The sequence below is a fragment of the Mixophyes fleayi genome, chromosome 3 (assembly GCF_038048845.1).
Source record: "Mixophyes fleayi isolate aMixFle1 chromosome 3, aMixFle1.hap1, whole genome shotgun sequence".
NCBI lineage: Eukaryota > Metazoa > Chordata > Amphibia > Anura > Limnodynastidae > Mixophyes > Mixophyes fleayi.
In genome coordinates, this window is record NC_134404.1 from 16,979,968 (window position 1) to 16,999,157 (window position 19,190).

General features: G+C 42.1%; 1 protein-coding gene across 1 annotated transcript in view; it reads right to left on the minus strand.

Moving 5' to 3' along the window:
* SCARA5 (scavenger receptor class A member 5) overlaps positions 1-19,190 on the minus strand; it is a 343,414-nt gene that overhangs the window by 153,027 nt on the left and 171,197 nt on the right. Inside the window, exons 5-6 of the mRNA XM_075201143.1 lie at positions 13,824-13,904; positions 1,678-1,776 (exon numbers count right to left, since the gene is read on the minus strand). Of these exons, the coding sequence (XP_075057244.1) occupies positions 1,678-1,776; positions 13,824-13,904 (180 nt within the window). The remainder of the gene's footprint in view (positions 1-1,677; positions 1,777-13,823; positions 13,905-19,190) is intronic.

Consider the following 19,190-nt stretch of genomic DNA (forward strand, 5'->3'; position numbering starts at 1 on the left):
ACCATGTCACCGCTCCACCATATCACCGCTCCTCCATGTCACTGCTCCACCATGTCACTGCTCCACCATGTCACTGATCTACCATGTCACCATGTCACTGCTTCACCATGTCACTGCTCCACCAAGTCACCATGTCACTGCTCCACCATGTCACCGCTCCACCATGTCACCATGTCACTGCTCCACCATGTCACCATGGCACTGCTCCACCATGTCACCGCTCCACCATGTCACCATGTCACTGCTCCACCAAGTCACTGGTCCACCATGTCACCACTCCACCATGTCACCATGTCACTGCTCCACCAAGTCACTGCTCCACCAAGTCACTGGTCCACCATGTCACCGCTCCACCATGTCACTGCTCCACCAAGTCACTGGTCCACCATGTCACCGCTCCACCATGTCACTGCTCCACCATGTCACCATGTCACTGCTCCACCATGTCACCGCTCCACCATGTCACCATGTCACTACTCCACCATGTCACTGCTCCACCATGTCACCATGTCACTGCTCCACCAAGTCACTGGTCCACCATGTCACCGCTCCACCATGTTACTGCTCCACCATGTCACCGCTCCACCAAGTCACTATGTCACCGCTCCACCATGTCACTGCTCCACCATGTCACCGCTCCACCAAGTCACCATGTCACCGCTCTACCAAGTCACCATGTCACTGCTCCACCATGTCACCATGTCACCGCTCCACCATGTCACCATGTCACTGCTCCACCATGTCACTGCTCCACCATGTCACCGCTCCACCATGTCACTGCTCCACCATGTCACCGCTCCACCATGTCACCATGTCACTGCTCCACCATGTCACCATGTCACTGCTCCACCATGTCACCGCTCCACCATGTCACCATGTCACTGCTCCACCATGTCACCATGTCACTGCTCCACCAAGTCACTGGTCCACCATGTCACCATTCCACTGCTCCACCATGTCACCATGTCACTGCTCCACCATGTCACCATGTCACTGCTCCATCAAGTCACTGGTCTACCATGTCACCATGTCACTGGTCTACCATGTCACCATGCCACTGCTCCACCATGTCACTGGGAATGTGGCACTTGTCTATGATGTCACATCTCGCTCCACACAAGGTAAGATCCGGGCATGACTAGGGCACTTCCACTGGCTCTGAGTGTACCCATACAAAGCAACCTTAAAGATTAATATGTCATGTGATAAAAGGAACTAGAAATTCCCTCACCATTACAGGTAAGCCATTTTTCAGCTCTGGGAATAATGTAGTTTGCTGCAGTTGTGTAACAACAGGCCCTAGACTTTACACTTGGCCCTGCACTCGTATCCCACTGCGGGACCCAGTAGAGACCTTGCAAAGTCACATTACAATGTACAAGATTTCCTCTACTGTGAGCATTAATAGATTCAGTGTAACCTGGATTATTAGATCTTGATTACATGGATCTACCAGTTCTGCCTGGCAAGTGAATGCTGAATCCAGTCGCTTGGTCACCATATTTGTAGACTGGGGTATGTGGCCTTTAAATCCTGTAGATATACTCCTGTTTTTCTGAAATTATATTTACTTGATCTCTTTGTTTTATGATAGCCCTTGTACCATTTCCTGAGTTTTAAAAATTCAAGAATAAGATAAAATGCATAGTATTTTTTTCTTAAATAAATGTAACATACCTTTAAATCCACGAAGACCCATAGAACCGGGTGCTCCAATGTCTCCCTGGTCTCCTTTTTGACCGGGCAAACCAGGAAGTCCTCTTTCACCGGGAAGACCTGGATGAGAAGATGATAGTCTAGGTCAGATACAAACTATTTTACCAAGTGACTTTTTTTTTTTTTTTTTTTAAATCCAGTGGGTGATATAAAATATTAGTGCGTGGGACTATATTTTAATATTTAATGCAATTATTCAAAATGCAATTTTCATATAAAGTATGCAACAATGTATTATTTTCCTTTAAGAAAAGTATTGTGGTTAACTTAAAGAATACTTCAATCACTTCTTTCAAGATCTCTACATTGGTTTCCACCAAGAACACTAACGGGTCTATTTACGATAGGGCTGGCTTATCTCTGAGATCGACTATGGTCGGCACCTTGTATCCCCTGTCTCAGGTACCAGTTATACACATGGGCAGAGAAACTGACTGCAAAGTATTACTGTAGAAATTATTTTTATATATGTTCTACTCCTATTGCTAGATAGTTATGCAAGACATAGTAATTAAGGCTGCGTCTCTTTCTCCTGAAATCTTACGCACAAGAAGTACAGTTACAAAGGGTTTATAAGTATGACCAAAGTAATTATGGCAGCCTAAGGATTTTTTTTCTTTGTAGCCTAATAAAAAATTATACAACATATCATTATAGTTTACTGAGAAATACATTTAAACTTGGCTGCTAACTTCTGTTGAAGAAACATTATTATAAGTATATTTATATATAGCGCCACTAAATTCCGCAGCGCTGGTTGTCATTTACAGTCCCTGCCCCTTTGGAGCTCACAGTCTAAATTCCCTAACATTCACAATAGAGTTCACTTGGTCAGCAGCCAGCACTACTATGTTTTTGAACCGTGGAAGGAAACTCACGCAGGGAGAACACACAAACTCCACACCTGGGAATCGAACTCATGGCTCAGGGAAATGCTAACCACCGAGCCACTGTGTAAACATGAACAGGAGCTTGTGTGATTGGGGAAGTAGGTCACATTGTGCGATAGAGTAAAATAGCTATGCTAGAAAAATAGGGTTGGCAATATTTGCAGTAATAATAATATGACTTGATAAAATAATGATACATGAAGCAAATATAAAATATTTAATTGATAATGCAATTTATTAATGTTATTAATTATACTGCATTCTGCTCCTTGCAAGGAGGGCTGGTATGAAGTGCACACTGAGAAGCAGCGAAGGCGACATCTGATTATTGTATAGTTTTACGGAACAACCGGCGTGTTTACTCAAAGGCCGATATAACTCCATTGCGTCTTCCATCTCCATCTGAGTGCTGCGGGCTATGGCGAACTGTGCTCCGACGATGGCAGCGGCCGCAGACATATTTACAACGTGTTAAATAAACACACTTGGAAATACAATAAATGTTTGAGCATTAGAGGAGCTGGAGCTGATAGGATTTGTGTATTGGCAGGACAGGAACGGAACATTACACTCTGGATTCAATCTGTCTCTGGTTTGCTGCAGGAGAAAATCTGGTGTTTGTGAATCCAGCTTGGAGTTCTGGTGGTCTCAGTTCAGGTGCCAGCAAACAGGTGTCCACGGAGAGAGGGACTAGGAGCCAAGACTATAAAGACAGGGATAAACAGCTGCTCTCCTCAGGCACCGATGTCTCCAGACTCTCTACTCTCCTGCCAGGTTCTCTTTAAAACATATATATTCAACGTGGAGAACATATATAATGAGGTGTCAACAGGTTAAAGCATTTCAGCAACATTCTTCCCAATTGGCATGCTCCTTACAAATAGAACTTTAGACTGCTCTTTAGTCAATCCCTAACACTAGCCACCGGATTGGGGTCTGCTTTATGCTTTTACCACCAGCAGTTTTTACAACAATCTAGAATGGACTCTGCTTTGTATACTAGCCAACAGCAAGGACACTGCATTGTGGACATCGAACTGTGGGGTCCGTTTTTAAAATGTAGTGGGGGTCTAAAATTTCGCATTGCATCTGTGCTTAGGCCTCCAAGTTTCAAACCTCATTTTTGGAACTGATTACAACGTCTAATTAGTCTCTCACCAATCTCTGCGTGGCTGCAATATTTCCTTAAGAAAAACTGAAACATTCTTAACCTCATCTTTCCATTATTATTATTATTATTATTATCTTTTATTTATAAGGCGCCACAAAGGGTCATCAGTGCCGTACATGACACATTCAGAAAGCAGTGATCAATAACACATTACATTATACATGAAGAACAAAATACAAAAACCAGACATACTCAATGAATAAATATACAGGTAACATGTTAATGCAGATTAAATTATTTGCTGGACAGTGAGTGAGATTGATGGTAGTAACCAGCGAGAAGTAGGCCTAAGGTTAAGAAAACAGAGCCAGGGAAGCAGGCCAAGAGGTACAGAGGGTGATGGAATAGTAGAAGGAGAACACAAGGAAAGAGGGCCGTGCTCCTGAGAGCTTACATCCTAAAAGGAAAGGGGAGACATAAATAGGGTGGTACCGACTGCGGGGTGGGGGTGAATCTTATCATGTCAATGAGATTGATTTTATACACCCGCCACTTAACTAGTCCTCATGTCTCATAACTTTACCTACAGTTTTTTTGACTGTGAAGCATAAATAAGGAAAATGTGCACTGTGCATGCCCACAAAGAGAACGCATGTACAGTATATGCAGACCAATATTAAACAAAAAAGGCATGCCCCCCACCCCCAAAAAAACAAGTTTCCCTACCACCAGTTTGTAGCCAAGGCTGGTAGGCAAAATTGGGAAGAGGGGGTAAATACATGGAGTCCCCCTGAACAAGCCGATAGCAGCTCGAGGCTATGACAGGCTAGGCTGGCAAACAAATGCAAGACTCTATTGAGGAAGAAGTAAAAATGCTGATACGCTATTTAGCTGCCTGTCAGCTTATAATCATTACAGATCAGCTTTGCTCTGATTGATCAGAGCGTAGGAAAGCCATTATGCCAACGCATGCAATTCTACAAGCGCCAGCTTGCCCGGGACCTTTTTAGAGAAGCTAAAAAAAAATTCAAAGTGGTTCTCCACCAGCTGGCTGAATTAGTTCTTGTAAGGTTCGAAAATTCAGGATAAATTTTCAAACTTCAAAGATAAGACTAATACATTTGCTCCAAATTCAAGCAAGGAGAACGGGTTCAAATTGGACAGCGCGGTGGCTTAGTGGTTAGCACTTCTGCCTCACAGCGCTGGGGTCATGAGCTTGATTCCTGACCATGGCCCTATCTGTGTCGAGTTTGTATGTTCTCCCCGTGTTTACGTGGGTTTCCTCTGGGTGCTTCAGTTTCCTCCCACACTACAAAAACATACTGGTAGGTTAATTGGCTGCTTACAAATAGACCCTAGTCTGTGTGTGTGTGTGTGTGTGTGTGTGTGTGTGTGTGTGTGTGTGTGTGTGTGTGTGTGTGTGTGTGTGTGTTAGGAAGTTTAGACTGTAAGCTCCAATGGGGCAGGGACTGATGTGAGTGAGTTCTCTGTACAGCGCTGCAAAATTAGTGGCACTATATAAATAAATGAGGACGATGATCTAGGTTCAAGCAAGTTCAAACATGTTTGAGCTTAAATAGCTACATTATAAAGTATTTTTAATGTTTTTTTCTATGTGAAAGGTGAACTTGAACTTTGAATCTGGACACAGTAAGGTACACTGTTCAAATAAAAAACAATGAAAATTATATACAATATAGCTGTGTAAGCAAGAAAGGTACAATTTTACAATGTATTTTAACTTCTATAACTTGCACATCAAAACTCGAATTGCGGCATTCAAGGGCAGGGACACACTGGTCCACAATGAACTCCCAAAAATCACAATTGTACCACAAACAAATTCTAGGCCCTCAAACCAGCCACATTCCATGAAATTTCAAACTCAAACGATTTGAGTGCCTCTAGGCTTTGTTTCTTGCCTATTTTTCTAATCTTTCATGCTTCTCATTATTTTTATATATACAGTATATGTCCCAATCTGTTTGGGTCTTAAAATAAATAGGTGGAATAGGAAGAAATGCTGAGACTTACATCCGCCATCCAAACAAGAAAAGTTGTATTATGTTCTTAGACAGTACTTCACAGGCTACTGGTGAGATACACATTGTTTAATTATGAACATAGACTCCCCCCTAGCATTTAACTGAGACTGCACTCTCAAAAGTGACCAACAGTCTACTTACAGCAAAGTCTAAGGGCCACTGTCCCATACTCATTGTCCAGGGCCTCTCTGCTGGTTTTGACACCATTTATCCCCCTCTTCTCATACACACCATTCACTCCATTGAACTTAAGCCAGTTCTTTTGTGGTTCATTTCCAACCTACACAACCTCTCTTTCCGTGTCTCTACCATCTTGGCCATCTGCTTTTCTCACTGTACACCTCTTCTTCTGGAGAACTACTTCACTCCACCAGTCTCCAGTACCACCTCTTTGATGGCAACACCCAAATCTACATCTACATTCTTACCCAAGATGTACCTCAAAATTCTTATTCATTCTCATCATCTACCTCCTATACGGCATTCCCACACAGATCTATCCTTACTTCAATCTATTGAAAATGTTCCGGCAAGACTGATCTACCTCTCTCACTGCTTCACATCTGCCGCACCAGTCTACAAATCCTTACACTGTCTCACCATCTCCTACAGAATCCAATTCAAATGACTAACTTTCACCTGCAAAGACCTCAATAACACCACCACTTCATACATCTCAAACTTAATCTGGAAACACTCTCCCTCACACCATCCTAGATTTACTTCTGAACTGCACTTCACTTCATCTCTGATAGCCACCTCTCACTCAACCTTCAATACTTCTTTCAAGCTCTGGCTACCTTATGGAATTCTCTACCATGCCAACCAGACATTATCTCACCTACACTACTCATACTGGTATAACATCACAACTTTTAATACAGAGAGCAGGTTAACATCCATAGAATAGTCAACCAAGAGCTGTGGTGGAAACTCGTACAGTAATCGAATTCAAGAAGACCTGCAACATATTACTAGACTCACTTCTTTATGGGTGTGTCTTGAGGTACACAACAGTTAAAAGGTAATGACAGGCCGATCACGTGGTCTATCAAAAAGAACATCTTTCCATCTGTATATTTGATTTGACCTACTGTTATAAAATATATATTTACAGTAGTATGTTAAACATGTTTAATTTTATTAATTCACCTATTAAAATTAGATTTGTGCGTTTAACCACCTTATACGTTAACTTAATCTACAATTATTATGTTGGTCCTCTTCCTATATGGATATACATACTTGTATAGATCTATTGGGGTAATACTTATAAATGTTTTTTTGTGTGACAGATCAAAGAATTCCAAATTAAACTAATATTAATAGAACATCAATCATTTACCAGAGACTACATATGGGGCTATTAGCCGGGCTGTTTGTGGAACCTACATAAACATTTGGTGAAAATACATCAATCAAACATATATTATTCTGGAGGATTGCTGGGGATCATGGAAAGCTCCTTTCCTGAACACTTACGATGTCACAATGAATATGTTCTTTGGTATAGACACAGCTGTTGTTGTCGATGCAGGGTCACAACACATTGACCTCTGCTAATGTGCATTCTTAAGGGATATTATAAAGAGATATCATGTTTTAAAGAAACACACTTAAGAGATGCGGTTTTCTCTTTTTTTATATTAAATAAGACCAGAGTCATGCTTTTTAAATGAAAATCCCTCTCCAAATGGAAATTGCAGTTTTGGGTGAAATCTCCTATTGTAAACCCTTTTCCCTAAGACTTACTTACCTGGAGTCCAGCATTCAATATATTTTGTGTATCCCCAAATGCAGGAGCAAGTGGATCAGCAGTGGGCATGGACTGGACTTCTGGGCACTCACCCAATATCCAGAACACCAGACTCCGAGTAAGTAAGCCTTGAGGACTGGGGTTCACTTAAGGATACTTACAGTTTCTTCTGTAATTATACTTTAAGGTGTGTTTGACCAGGGCCTTTTGTATTCAATCTTCATCTTCAGGTCACCCAGAAGGTGTCCTCAGATTTGAAGTAGGTGGAGATAGAACAACCTTTAGCCAATCAGTTCATTAGTATTTCACAGCAGCATAGAGTATTTCAGGAAATAAGTGTTACGGCTGACAGTATTATCATGAGCTTGTAGAACCAGTTGTAGAGGTCTTCACCTATAGCAGCCGCCTTTCCTGTAGAGCTGAACATGCTCACAGGTACTCAGATGCCCCCAGGACTTACACTCAATGTAGTACAAGGTTATGAACGTAAAGCCGCCCTAAATAGCGGGAGATGGTACAAGCGGAGTAAGGGACAAGCCAAAGGTCTAAGGTCTAAAGCAGGAAACGTGGTCAGCTATAGGCAAATGGTCAGGGCCGGCAGTGATCCAAGGAGATCGGAGTAACAAAACAAAGGTCAGGACAACGAGCACACAAGGTCCAGGTTCCAGGCAGAAGGTCAAACACAGTAATCAATCCAAAGGTTTATACAATAAACAGGAGCACGCAAGCAGACAGGGTACTTAGTGCTATAACCGGCAGGGAGGCTAAGCCTTACCTGCCTTATATACACATACTGGCCAGTGGGAGCAGGGGAGCACAGCAGGAGGTAATATTCTCCGGTTGAAAAAAAAATTTAAACAGATAGATGCGCACGCGCCTGGCTGCACCTAATGCCGGGACGCATCCTTAGTACCGGCCTGGGCGAATACCGGAAGTGACGTCCCAGAGACGTCCGGGACGCAGCTGAGCAGTGAGTCACGACGGCTGTAACAGTGTGCATGATCTTGTGAGATCATGTGATTATGTTTGGAAGGACAGGGGCAATGCCATGATGGAGAAGAAGGTGGTAAGCATGAAGCTACAGACTAAGAGTTACATAATAGAAGGGAGCAAGATCCTCTAAACAGCACACAGTATTGGTGTTTCTCTCAGGTCATAGTAATAAATAGAGATTGAGGTCCCAAACACCCCTCTGTAGCACAGTGGCTAAGTGGTTAGCACTTCTGCCTCACAGCGCTGGGGTCATGAGTTCAATTCTGGACCATGACCTTATCTGTGTGGAGTTTGTATGTTCTCCCCGTGTTTGCGTGGGTTTCCTCCGGGTGCTTTGGTTTCCTCCCACACTCCAAAAACATACTAGTAGGTTAATTGGCTGCTATCAAAATTGACGCTAGTCTCTCTGTCTGTCTTTCTGTGTGTGTGTGTGTATGTTAGATTTTTTAGACTGTAAGCTGCAATGGGGCAGGGACTGATGTGAATGAGTTCTCTGTACAGCGCTGCGGAATCAGTGGCGCTATATAAATAAATGGTGATGATGTATGAATCTATCATACAGTCATGGTCAAAAGTTTTGAGAATGACACAAGTATTGGTTTTCACAAAGTTTGCTGCTTTAGTGTGTTTAGACTTTTTTGTCAGATGTTGCTCTGGTATACTGAAGTAAAATTACAAGAATTTCATAAGTGTTAAAGGCTTTTATTGACAATTATATTAAGTATATGCAAAGAGTCAATATTTGCAGTGTTGACCCTTCTTTTTGAAGACCTCTGTAATTCGCCCTGGCATGCTGTCACTCAACTTCTAGGCCACATACTGACTGATGGCCGCCCATTCTTGCCTAATCAATGCTTGGAGTTTGTCAGAACTTGTGGTTTTTTGGTTGTCCACCCGCCTCTTGAGGATTTACCACAAGTTCTCAATGGGATTAAGGTCTGGGGAGTTTCCTGGCAATGGACCCAAAAGTTTGATGTTTTGATCCCCGAGCCACTTAGTTATAGCTTTTGCATTGTGGCAAGGTGCTCCATCATGCTGGAAAAGGCATTGTTCGCCACCAAACTAGATGGTTGGGAGAAGTTGCTTTTGGAGAATGTTTTGGTACCATTCTTTATTCATGGCTGTGATATTAGGTAAAATTGTGAGTCCACTCCATTGGCTAAGAAGCACCCCACACATGAATGGACTCGGGATGCTTTACTGTTGGCATGACACAGGACTGATGGTAATACTCACCTTTTGTTCTCCGGACAAGCATTTTTCCAGATTCTCCAAACAATCTGAAAAGGGATTCATCACAGAAAATGACTTTACCACAGTCTTCAGCAGTCCAATCGCTGTACCTTTTGCAGAATATTAGTCTGTCTCTGATGTTTTTCCTGGAGAGAAGTGGCTTCTTTGCTGGCCTTCTTGTCACCAGGCCATCCTCCAAAAATCTTCGCCTAACTGTGTGTGCAGATGCACTCACACCTGCCTGCTGCTATTCCTGAGCAAGCTCTGCACTGGTGGTACCCAATCCCGCAGCTGAATCAACTTTAGGAGACAGTCCTGCCGCTTGCTGGACGTTCTTGGGCGCCCTGAAGCCTTCTTCACAACTATTGAACCTCTCTCCTTGAAGTTCTTGATGATCCAATAAATGGTTGATTTAGGTGCAATCTTACTAACAGCAATATCCTTGCTTGTGAAGCCCTTTTTGTGCAAAGCAATGGTGACTGGATGTGTTTCCTTGCAGTTAACCATGGATAACAGGAGAAGAACAATGATTTCAAGCACTACCCTCCTTTTAAAGCTTCCAGTCTGTTATTCTAACTCAATCAGCATGACACAGTGATCTCCAGCCATGTTCTCGTCAACATTCTCAACTGTGTTAACGACAGAACCACTGACCTGATGTCAGCTGGTCCTTTTGTGGCAGGGCTGAAATGCAGTTAAAATGATGTTTTTGGGATAAAGTTCATTGTCATGGCAAAAAGGGACTTTGAAATTAATTGTAATTCATATGCTCACTCTTCATGACATTCTGGAGTATATGCAAATTGCCATCATAAAAACTGAGGCAGCAGACTTTGTGAAAACTAATATTTGTGTCATTCTCAAAACTTTTGACCATGACTGTACATCTAACTTGGATAGGTGGCCATGGCTTAATAATAGAGCACAAGTATTGTGCAATACTATATGAGAATTGACAATAGGGGGAAATGGTGTAACTAAGAATAATGGGCTCTACATTTTCCTGCACATGGCAGGCAGCATAAGATCTAAGTTCCTGACACATGAACACTGATCTGTTCTGTGAATGCTGTTGGCAACTAACACAAAACAATTCTGTTTCAGGAATCTAGCACTTATGCTGCCTGCTCTATCTAGTAATACACAGTGTAAAAAGGCAGAGCTCCTAGACTAATATACTTGGGTGTGCGCAGCGCCTATACATCGTTATCCTTAGGGGCCGACTTACATATCAGCCGCTCAGTTGCCATGGCGATAAAATATTGTTAAATCACATAGAAACGTTTTGGTTTTTTTTGGCAGTAGTAAAAAAAATATACTTATGGTATCAAGAATTTTGCTTTATTTGGTGGTGAAATCTGTTCATAGAACAGGAGTCACTGATAACTTTATTCTAATTATTTTCTATAAGGGTCTTATTTATCAAGCCTTAAACCCCATGGACATGACTGTTTTTCTCATGGTTTAGGTATGTTTTAGTATCCTAGATAATAAACAAAAGCCTAATGCAGGAGGTATCAGAGATGTCTCCTGTATCAGGCTGAGTCCTTAGGAATATCACAGTCCCCAAAATTCTCAATGGGAACTACGGACTTGGACAATTTATTAAGGTTCATAAAGCTTAGCTTTTCCGAGCTTGACCCAAGGACAGTGGCAGGTGGGGAGTTTGACTGGGGCGGTACACCTGTCAAAACGTAACGCAGGGTCCTAAGGCGAGCTAAGGGAGAACAGAAACCTCCCGGGGAGCAGAAGGGCATTAGGGGACATTAGGGGAGAGCGTTGTGCTCTCCACACAGTTAAATAACAAAACTGACTCTGAGTTCGATATCATCCTGTACTGTTGCGATAAGGGTTGATAATTGACGAGGAGGGGGGGAATGCGGTCAAAAATAAATAGGCCCTAGAGTTTTGCGGTGAAACAGGTTGTTTCGCGGAGATGCAAAGTTACGGCAAATATTTTGCAGAACAGCTTTGAAAGTTTTGCTGGTTGCTAGTCCTAAGTATGAATCACAAGCAGAATGAAAGCTGCCTTGGCCAGAAAGAACAGAATGATTTATACTAGGAAGAACCCCACTCTCACATGTGGAAGCCATTTCTGCATTACTGTAATTTTACACAGTGCAGATGGATGAGTTGTAAATTGTAAATAAAGTGAAATGATCATCATATTATTCTGAATTACACAGACTGGCTGTTTAGGGCTATTGATATGTTAAGTGATCAATGAAAGGAGAGGGGTAATAATGAAGAGGGATGATAATATAGTCAAATTTAAAAAGTGGAATGTAAGTAAATTAGGATACAATCATTATGGACATATATTTCTAGGAAAAAACCCATAAGTAGTAAATAACAGCACTAACTGTGACAGTGAGTGGAGATTAAAGAATTAAAGCACCCTGGGGCAAATTCTGGACATGGTTGCCCTGCCTCCACTACCCTTCTACTGATCCTATGTCCCTAGTTTGCAATCCCTCTGTAAAGCACATTAAAAACAAGCCCTTACTGAAATAGAGGGGTGCCTGGCGGGGGCTTCTGCATGCTCATACGGTGTAAAATACTCTGCAATGAATTTAAGAAGCTCTATGCGCACAGAAAAGCACTTTGGTTTTGCCTTTCTGCGCTTCAAAGATTCACCCAGCAGGCATCAAAGTGAATGCCTACACTCCAGAAATGGAGCAGTCTCCAAAAATGAAAAGTGCAGCTTAATGTGCATTAGAGGCAGAAGAATACAATACAATACAAAAGTGTAAAGCGATAAACTAATTCATTCAGCTGATGCCAGAAAAATGACCTCCCCCCATCTATGATGTCAGCAACGGTGCTGAATGAAAAGAGCGAACGCTGTTTAAACTAAATAAATAAATGCTCAGATCTAATGGATAAAGTTATTGCTCAGTGGGGAGAGACCAAGGAATTGTAGGTCCACCTATAACATCGGTAACTGGAACACTATTGTTTTGGTTAGTTTATGGTCTATTGTGGTGGCAATATAATGCAGGCAGACATAGGATGAGTGACAGACAAATCGAAAAGAGGGTCGGGAGTGAAAGCTGCTCACAGATAAATTATCCCTCCCTGTCCTTTTTATCCATTCTGGTGTAAAGAACACCCCACATCTTTGACATTGAACTTGAAAAGTTTTTTGTTTTACATTTTAAAGTACACTGTTATAATTTAATGACCATAACGAGAGTCATTTACAAACCACAAAAACGTAAAGCTGCATCACAAATGCTCTTTTGTAATGTGACGTGTCTACTATTTGTGCAATTGCAGCACATTAATTTGAGGTTCAAAATGGGGGCGTCATGGAGGTGAAAAAGTTTCCACTGTCTGATGGGAGGAGTTCCTTGCTAAATGTGGATTATGCACTCAAGTGATCCTAGTTTTGTGCAACAGTGCAGAAAAAAATACTTCATTTTGCACAGCCTTTTCCACGCAGTAAAAAGAAATCTCTGCCACCTCTGAGTTCTCGGAGATTGGGTCTTATTCTCATGCTAATAAGAGGGTATATTTTGCACCTTTCAGTTGCACTTTGGGAAAGGACATTTGTAAGTACACTTCAACCTATGTAATAAAAAGCTTCAAACACAAAAGAGACATGTAATAAAGACACCCCGGTGTCCTTTACCTTTTCTGATTAACTTAAGAGATAGAGGAGGTCAAAACCTAGAAGTATTATAGGAGAAAATGGAAAAGTTGAAATGTGTAAAGTGAGTGGTCCTAAACTGGAAATATGGTGGGCTTTAATATGACATTTTTACTGCTTCCACCCTTTGCATTTTACAGAGCATCCACCAATAAGCAAAACTAGGTGCACATTCTTTTACAAATCTGTTTCCAAAGACCATGCAGTGTACATGACCATGAAACACAGACAAAAAGCCACAAGAAGACATAAAAGCATTGTGGGCAGTGACTGGATTGGCCACGGTCCCTGTCCAAAAATAAGTTGTATTAACTATATACAGAGTGAGTAAAAACTGTAATCACAGATTGTAGTGATTGGCCTGGGATGGGATGCCCACTAAATTGGTACAAGGGGATCCTAAATCAAATCAATAAATTATAATCACCTCTTAAGCCAGGAAGTCCAGGGACACCAGGTTCTCCTTCCATTCCTTCATGACCTTGGTCTCCCTTTTGTCCAGGTGGACCTAAAAAAATATAGTCATAGTTTTAATTAAACGGTTAACAATTGTAATGTATATATTATTGATATTATAGAACGTCATATGTCACAAAATCCAACCTTTAGCAGACATCACTACACACATTTCAATGTTCTCTGTACAACCTTTTTCTCATAGGGAGTCAGTTTCCATGACCAATGTTTTGTTTCTAATACTACTGTATGTCCTTATACTTATGTCTACAACATAAGCTTCAGACAAGCTTATAATATTCCTCAACCACCCTCTTAACCTCAGTACATTACCCTATTACCACCCGTTACACAATTTCACACAAGACAACTACCCCCTGACCAACATTGTTGTGTGACAGGATCATTTAGCTTATGAGTCACTTTTACCTTTGCAGCCTGGATGGGCCGAAATGCAAATTGTAGACTTAACCTCATGTATCAAACTCCCACTGTCCCATAGATTGTAAGCTTGCGAGCAGGGCCTTCTCATCTCTTTGTCTGTTTTACCCAGCTTGTTTATTAGTTTACTATGTTTGTCCCCAATTGTAAAGCGCTACGGAATATGTTGGCGCTATATAAATAAATAATGATGATGATGCCGATTATTGTTAAAAATAGAATGAATATGAGTATAAGGACTTGTAAAATGATATTATTAAAACATGATTAGTAATCAGTGTGTTAGTTAATATTATTCAGTAGGTTTTGCCAAGAGAGAGATTCATTGTGACCTAACCTGTACGTCAAGGGGACACATGTTTTGTCTCAGGACCGATGCCCACTCTGGCAGAATTGCTGGTGTGTATAAAGCTATTACTAGGCTGATCAGGGCTACATAACCTTTGTTAAAATGTGCTTCCCAGTCCTAATTCCCCCCCCCGTCCTGGTTTTACTAGAATAATATACTCTTGAGTTACAGTCAGTGTGAGTGTGCACTCACACACTTGGCAATAGACAGATAGCTATGAGCTGACCAGTGAATGACAGAATGGAGGGTGGACATGAATGTTGACTGGCTGTTGAATGGTTTTTAACTCCCAGTCCAACATTGTCTTGACCAGTAGGTTGCATAAATTTCCACCCAAAACTTAACATCTAGAATCAGATGTTGTTTACTATGTTAGGATTACATTTGATGATGCGCTGTTTGTCCGACTGACAGATACGACAAACTGCACTATGTTAATTATTCCATATTTAAGGACTGTTAAAACTAGAGATGTTTACTGACCCCTGTGTTCTGGTTTTGGTTTTGGATCTGGATTAACTTCGTGTTTTGGTTTTGTCAAAACCGCCCCTGCGTGTTTTGGTTTTGGATCCCGATTTTTTTTCCTAAAATTCCAATTTTTTTTTTTTAAAAATCACATATTTTTGCTTCCCCCCCCCCCCCCTACATTATTATTAACCTCAATAACACTAATTACAAGTCATTTGCATTCAATTTTGGCCACCTCACAGGTCACAATATTATTTTCATACACTTTCGAACAAAGACTGCAGCGACCTGGCTGGATGGTAAGCGACAGAGCAATGACTCACACACACGGCAGTTCCTAGCACATCTAGGAAACATTGGCACACAGCAGTGGCAGAAAAGAAAAGTGGTGCAATTAGCAATGAAGCAATGGAGCTCTCCTCTTTGTATTTTACCTATATAGCACAGTACAATGTGACTGCAGATTTAGAAGACCAAGCCTGCCAGGCCTATTATTTCTATTTCAGCAATGACAATTAGCAATGGAGCTCTCCTAAATCTCACTGGAGACTTTGAAGAACACTGCTATCCCTCCTCATTCTATTCTACCTATGATGCTGCCCAACTGCACTAGAGACTGCTAAGAACTGTGCTACCCCTTCTGTGTCCCTCTGTGAAATGGCGCTGGATCGCCGTGGAGGGCGGTACCTATAGAATCCAAAGTTCGCGAGATCCGAGATCTGATGACGTAACAATGACGTTTTGCCTCGTTTTCAATTCCGAGGACGCGCGAAAGTACCGAGCCGGCTCGGTACTCGCATCTGCTAATTGCGGGTGTGTTTGGTTCTCGGGGAACCGAGCCTGAGCATCTCTAGTTAAAACCTTGTTTATCTGAGTGTATTCCACATGTAATAGAATCTTTCTCACTTCAGCCCCTGGAAGGAAGATCAGATGATGAAGGCACCTTGGCACCAGGAGATGGAAAATAAAATGTATTTACTGTATCTAGATCACTATTCATTTTCTTTCATGGCCCATATGGTTTGTGGGAAGCAAACAGTGTTGGCTGGGTGAGGACAAGCCTGTCGTAATGTCAATAATAAACTGATCTCGTTGGCAGAACATTTGTTACCACAGTATTCAGCGATCGTATGGTGAGACGCAGAGCATGAGAAATGTTTAACGTGTCTCAAGTTTTGCTTTATTCCAGAGCTCACCGGACACATCGTGACTCATGGGAATAAGCAATGGTGCAGGAATGTTATTAAATGTCTATCTCTACAATCTCCATCCCAGTGGTAGTCTCTTCACCGATGCTTGTAAATCCGACGCTGAGGACACCTGCAAAAGAAAAACGATTTCAGAAGACAACAACAAAAATATACACAGACTTACCTGATGAGCGACTGTCCACATATCCGACAGGAGCTTCTTCCGAATGCACAGGTGTCCGTCAGTGTGCCCTTAATGAATTTTTAATTAAAGCGGCAATCTTGGGTCCACGCAGGTTAACTGTTAAGAGAGGGGTCCCGAGATTGACGCTTTAAATAAAAATTCATTAAGGGCGCACTGACGGACACCTGTGCATTCGGAAGAAGCTCCTGTCAGTGTTCTGGTACGATCGGATATGTGGACAGTCGCTGATCAGGTAAGTCTGTGTATATTTTTTTTGTTGACTTCTGAAATCATTTTTCTTTTGTAGGTGTCCTCAGCGTCGGATTTACCAGCATCGGCGATGAGTATGCCATCCCTCCATCCATCAGGGCTGTATCTAGTAGAGGGCTAGAGGGAAACAGACGTTGAAGAGTCTTACGCTCCGCCAGTGCGCACAGTGCTGTGCGAATACGTAACTGTCGGTTCACACATGCGCAGTGGAAATGGGGGCCCAGGCTTGGTCTTCCAATTACACTATCAATGTAAAATAGAGTAAAAAAAAGTATCTCATGATATACTGTGCCTCTGGGGGCTCCTGCTTCTTCCACTATATAACTCTCAGTCTGTGGTTTCCTGCTGCCTCCATTCCCCTCCTCACATCATGTCACTGCCCCTGTCACATGCAGCCCTGTCCTCACTAACACATCACTCATCTCCTAATATAGTCTGTGCTGCTGGGACCCTGCTCCTTCCACTATATAACTCTCAGTCTGTGGCTTCCTGCTGCCTCCATTCCCCTCCTCACATCATGTCACTGCCCCTGTCACATACAGCCCTGTACTCACTGATACATCACTCATCTCCTTATATAATCTGTGCTGCTGGGACCCTGCTCCTTCCACTATATAACTCTCAGTCTGTGGTTTCCTGCTGCCTCCATTCCCCTCCTCACATCATGTCACTGCCCCTGTCACATGCAGCCCTGTCCTCACTAACACATCACTCATCTCCTAATATAGTCTGTGCTGCTAGGACCCTGCTCCTTCCACTATATAACTCTCAGTCTGTGGCTTCCTGCTGCCTCCATTCCCCTCCTCACGTCATGTCACTGCCCCTGTCACATGCAGCCCTGTCCTCACTAACACATCACTCATCTCCTGATATACTCTGTACTGCTGGGCGACCCTGCTCCTTCAACTATATAACTCTCAGTCTGTGGCTTAATCCTGTCTTCATTCCCCTCCTCACATCATGTCACTGTCCCTGTCACATACAACACTGTTCTAACAAATATAACCACAAGAGAGAACAGGTCACTGCCTCCCATTAGATTGGCAAACTGAACAACTCATGTGAAGATTACAATAATCGAATTGGCTCAGGTTCATCTATTGCCACCAACTTCAAAATTAGAAACATCCCAAACAAGCAAGAGGTGAAGATTCAGGTGAACAGACTGTAGTCAAAAGCACCTTAAAAAGGCAGTTAACACATATGTATTCATTAATTAAATATAAATGTGAAAACTCTAAGAGGTATATTTTCTAAACTGCGGGTTTGAAAAACTGGAGACGTTGCCTATAGCAACCAATCAAATGCTAGCTTTCATTTATTTAGTACATGCTACAAAATGACAGCAAGAATCTGATTGGTTGCTATAAACAACATCTCCAGTTTTTCAAACCCGCAGTTTAGTAAATATACCTCTAAGTCTCTGGCTTGTCATATGTGGGGATATATCTAATAGCTGACTGGTAGGCAAAGAAAGGTTCAGAAAATACAATGTTAATCTTTACACTTAGCTGTGTTTTAAAAATTAGTATACAAAGAATAAATGTGCAAACAAAGAAAGTGGGAGGAGCGTGTTTGCCGAAAAGACACAAAGACCCATTACAAGAACGGTCACGCATGCACAGCTGAGATTGGCTACCCTTACCGCTGCCAGTTGCTCTGCTCATATTATCTTAGTAAATTGCGGATTCTCTCTGCGGCAAAAGGGGATCAAATTTTTCTATCTGGGAGCCCCGACAAAGACGACACTCCCCGAACATTTCTTGCCACTCACCTGCAGCCCAACACTGCCAGCCAATGAAGGACGTGCTATGTATACAGCGCTTTCACCAGTGAGGGATCCAGCAAAACCGGTGAGACTTCATCTGGATCCCAAAGCAGAATACAGGTAACGTCTGTGACTGTTTAATAAATTGACTAATTCTGCTGTCCCCATAGTGTTCTATGGGGATTGTGGTAGGCACCAGCAGTGGGAGAAATCTCTGACTTCTCTGACGTTAACCCTTTGTTAAATAACAAAAATGGTGAAAGCGCCTCTTTCCAGCGTTTAGGCCAGAATTTTGTCTCTTCACATCATTATTAAATAGATCATGAGCTCCTTTCAGTAAACAGAGCTGGAATCTGACACGATGACCAGATAATATATATTTCACCGGTGGATGACTTCCAAGTAGCCGATCATCTTCTGCTTCATCCTAAGCGCTTTCTGCCTTTGGTTTGGATGCACTTAGGAGAACATGAGAAATGTTCCAAGGAAAACTAAAATTCAGTGAAAAAAGGGAAGAGAAGGAAACCACTGCTGAGGGCCAAGCATGTCATGCAAAGGCTGGTCGGCCACAAATTTCAGCTTAATCATCTTCACGCAGATAAAAAAAACAGTTCACAATCAGGTTAACAACACATTTATGAAGCCGTGACATCAATAGAAAGGGGGAA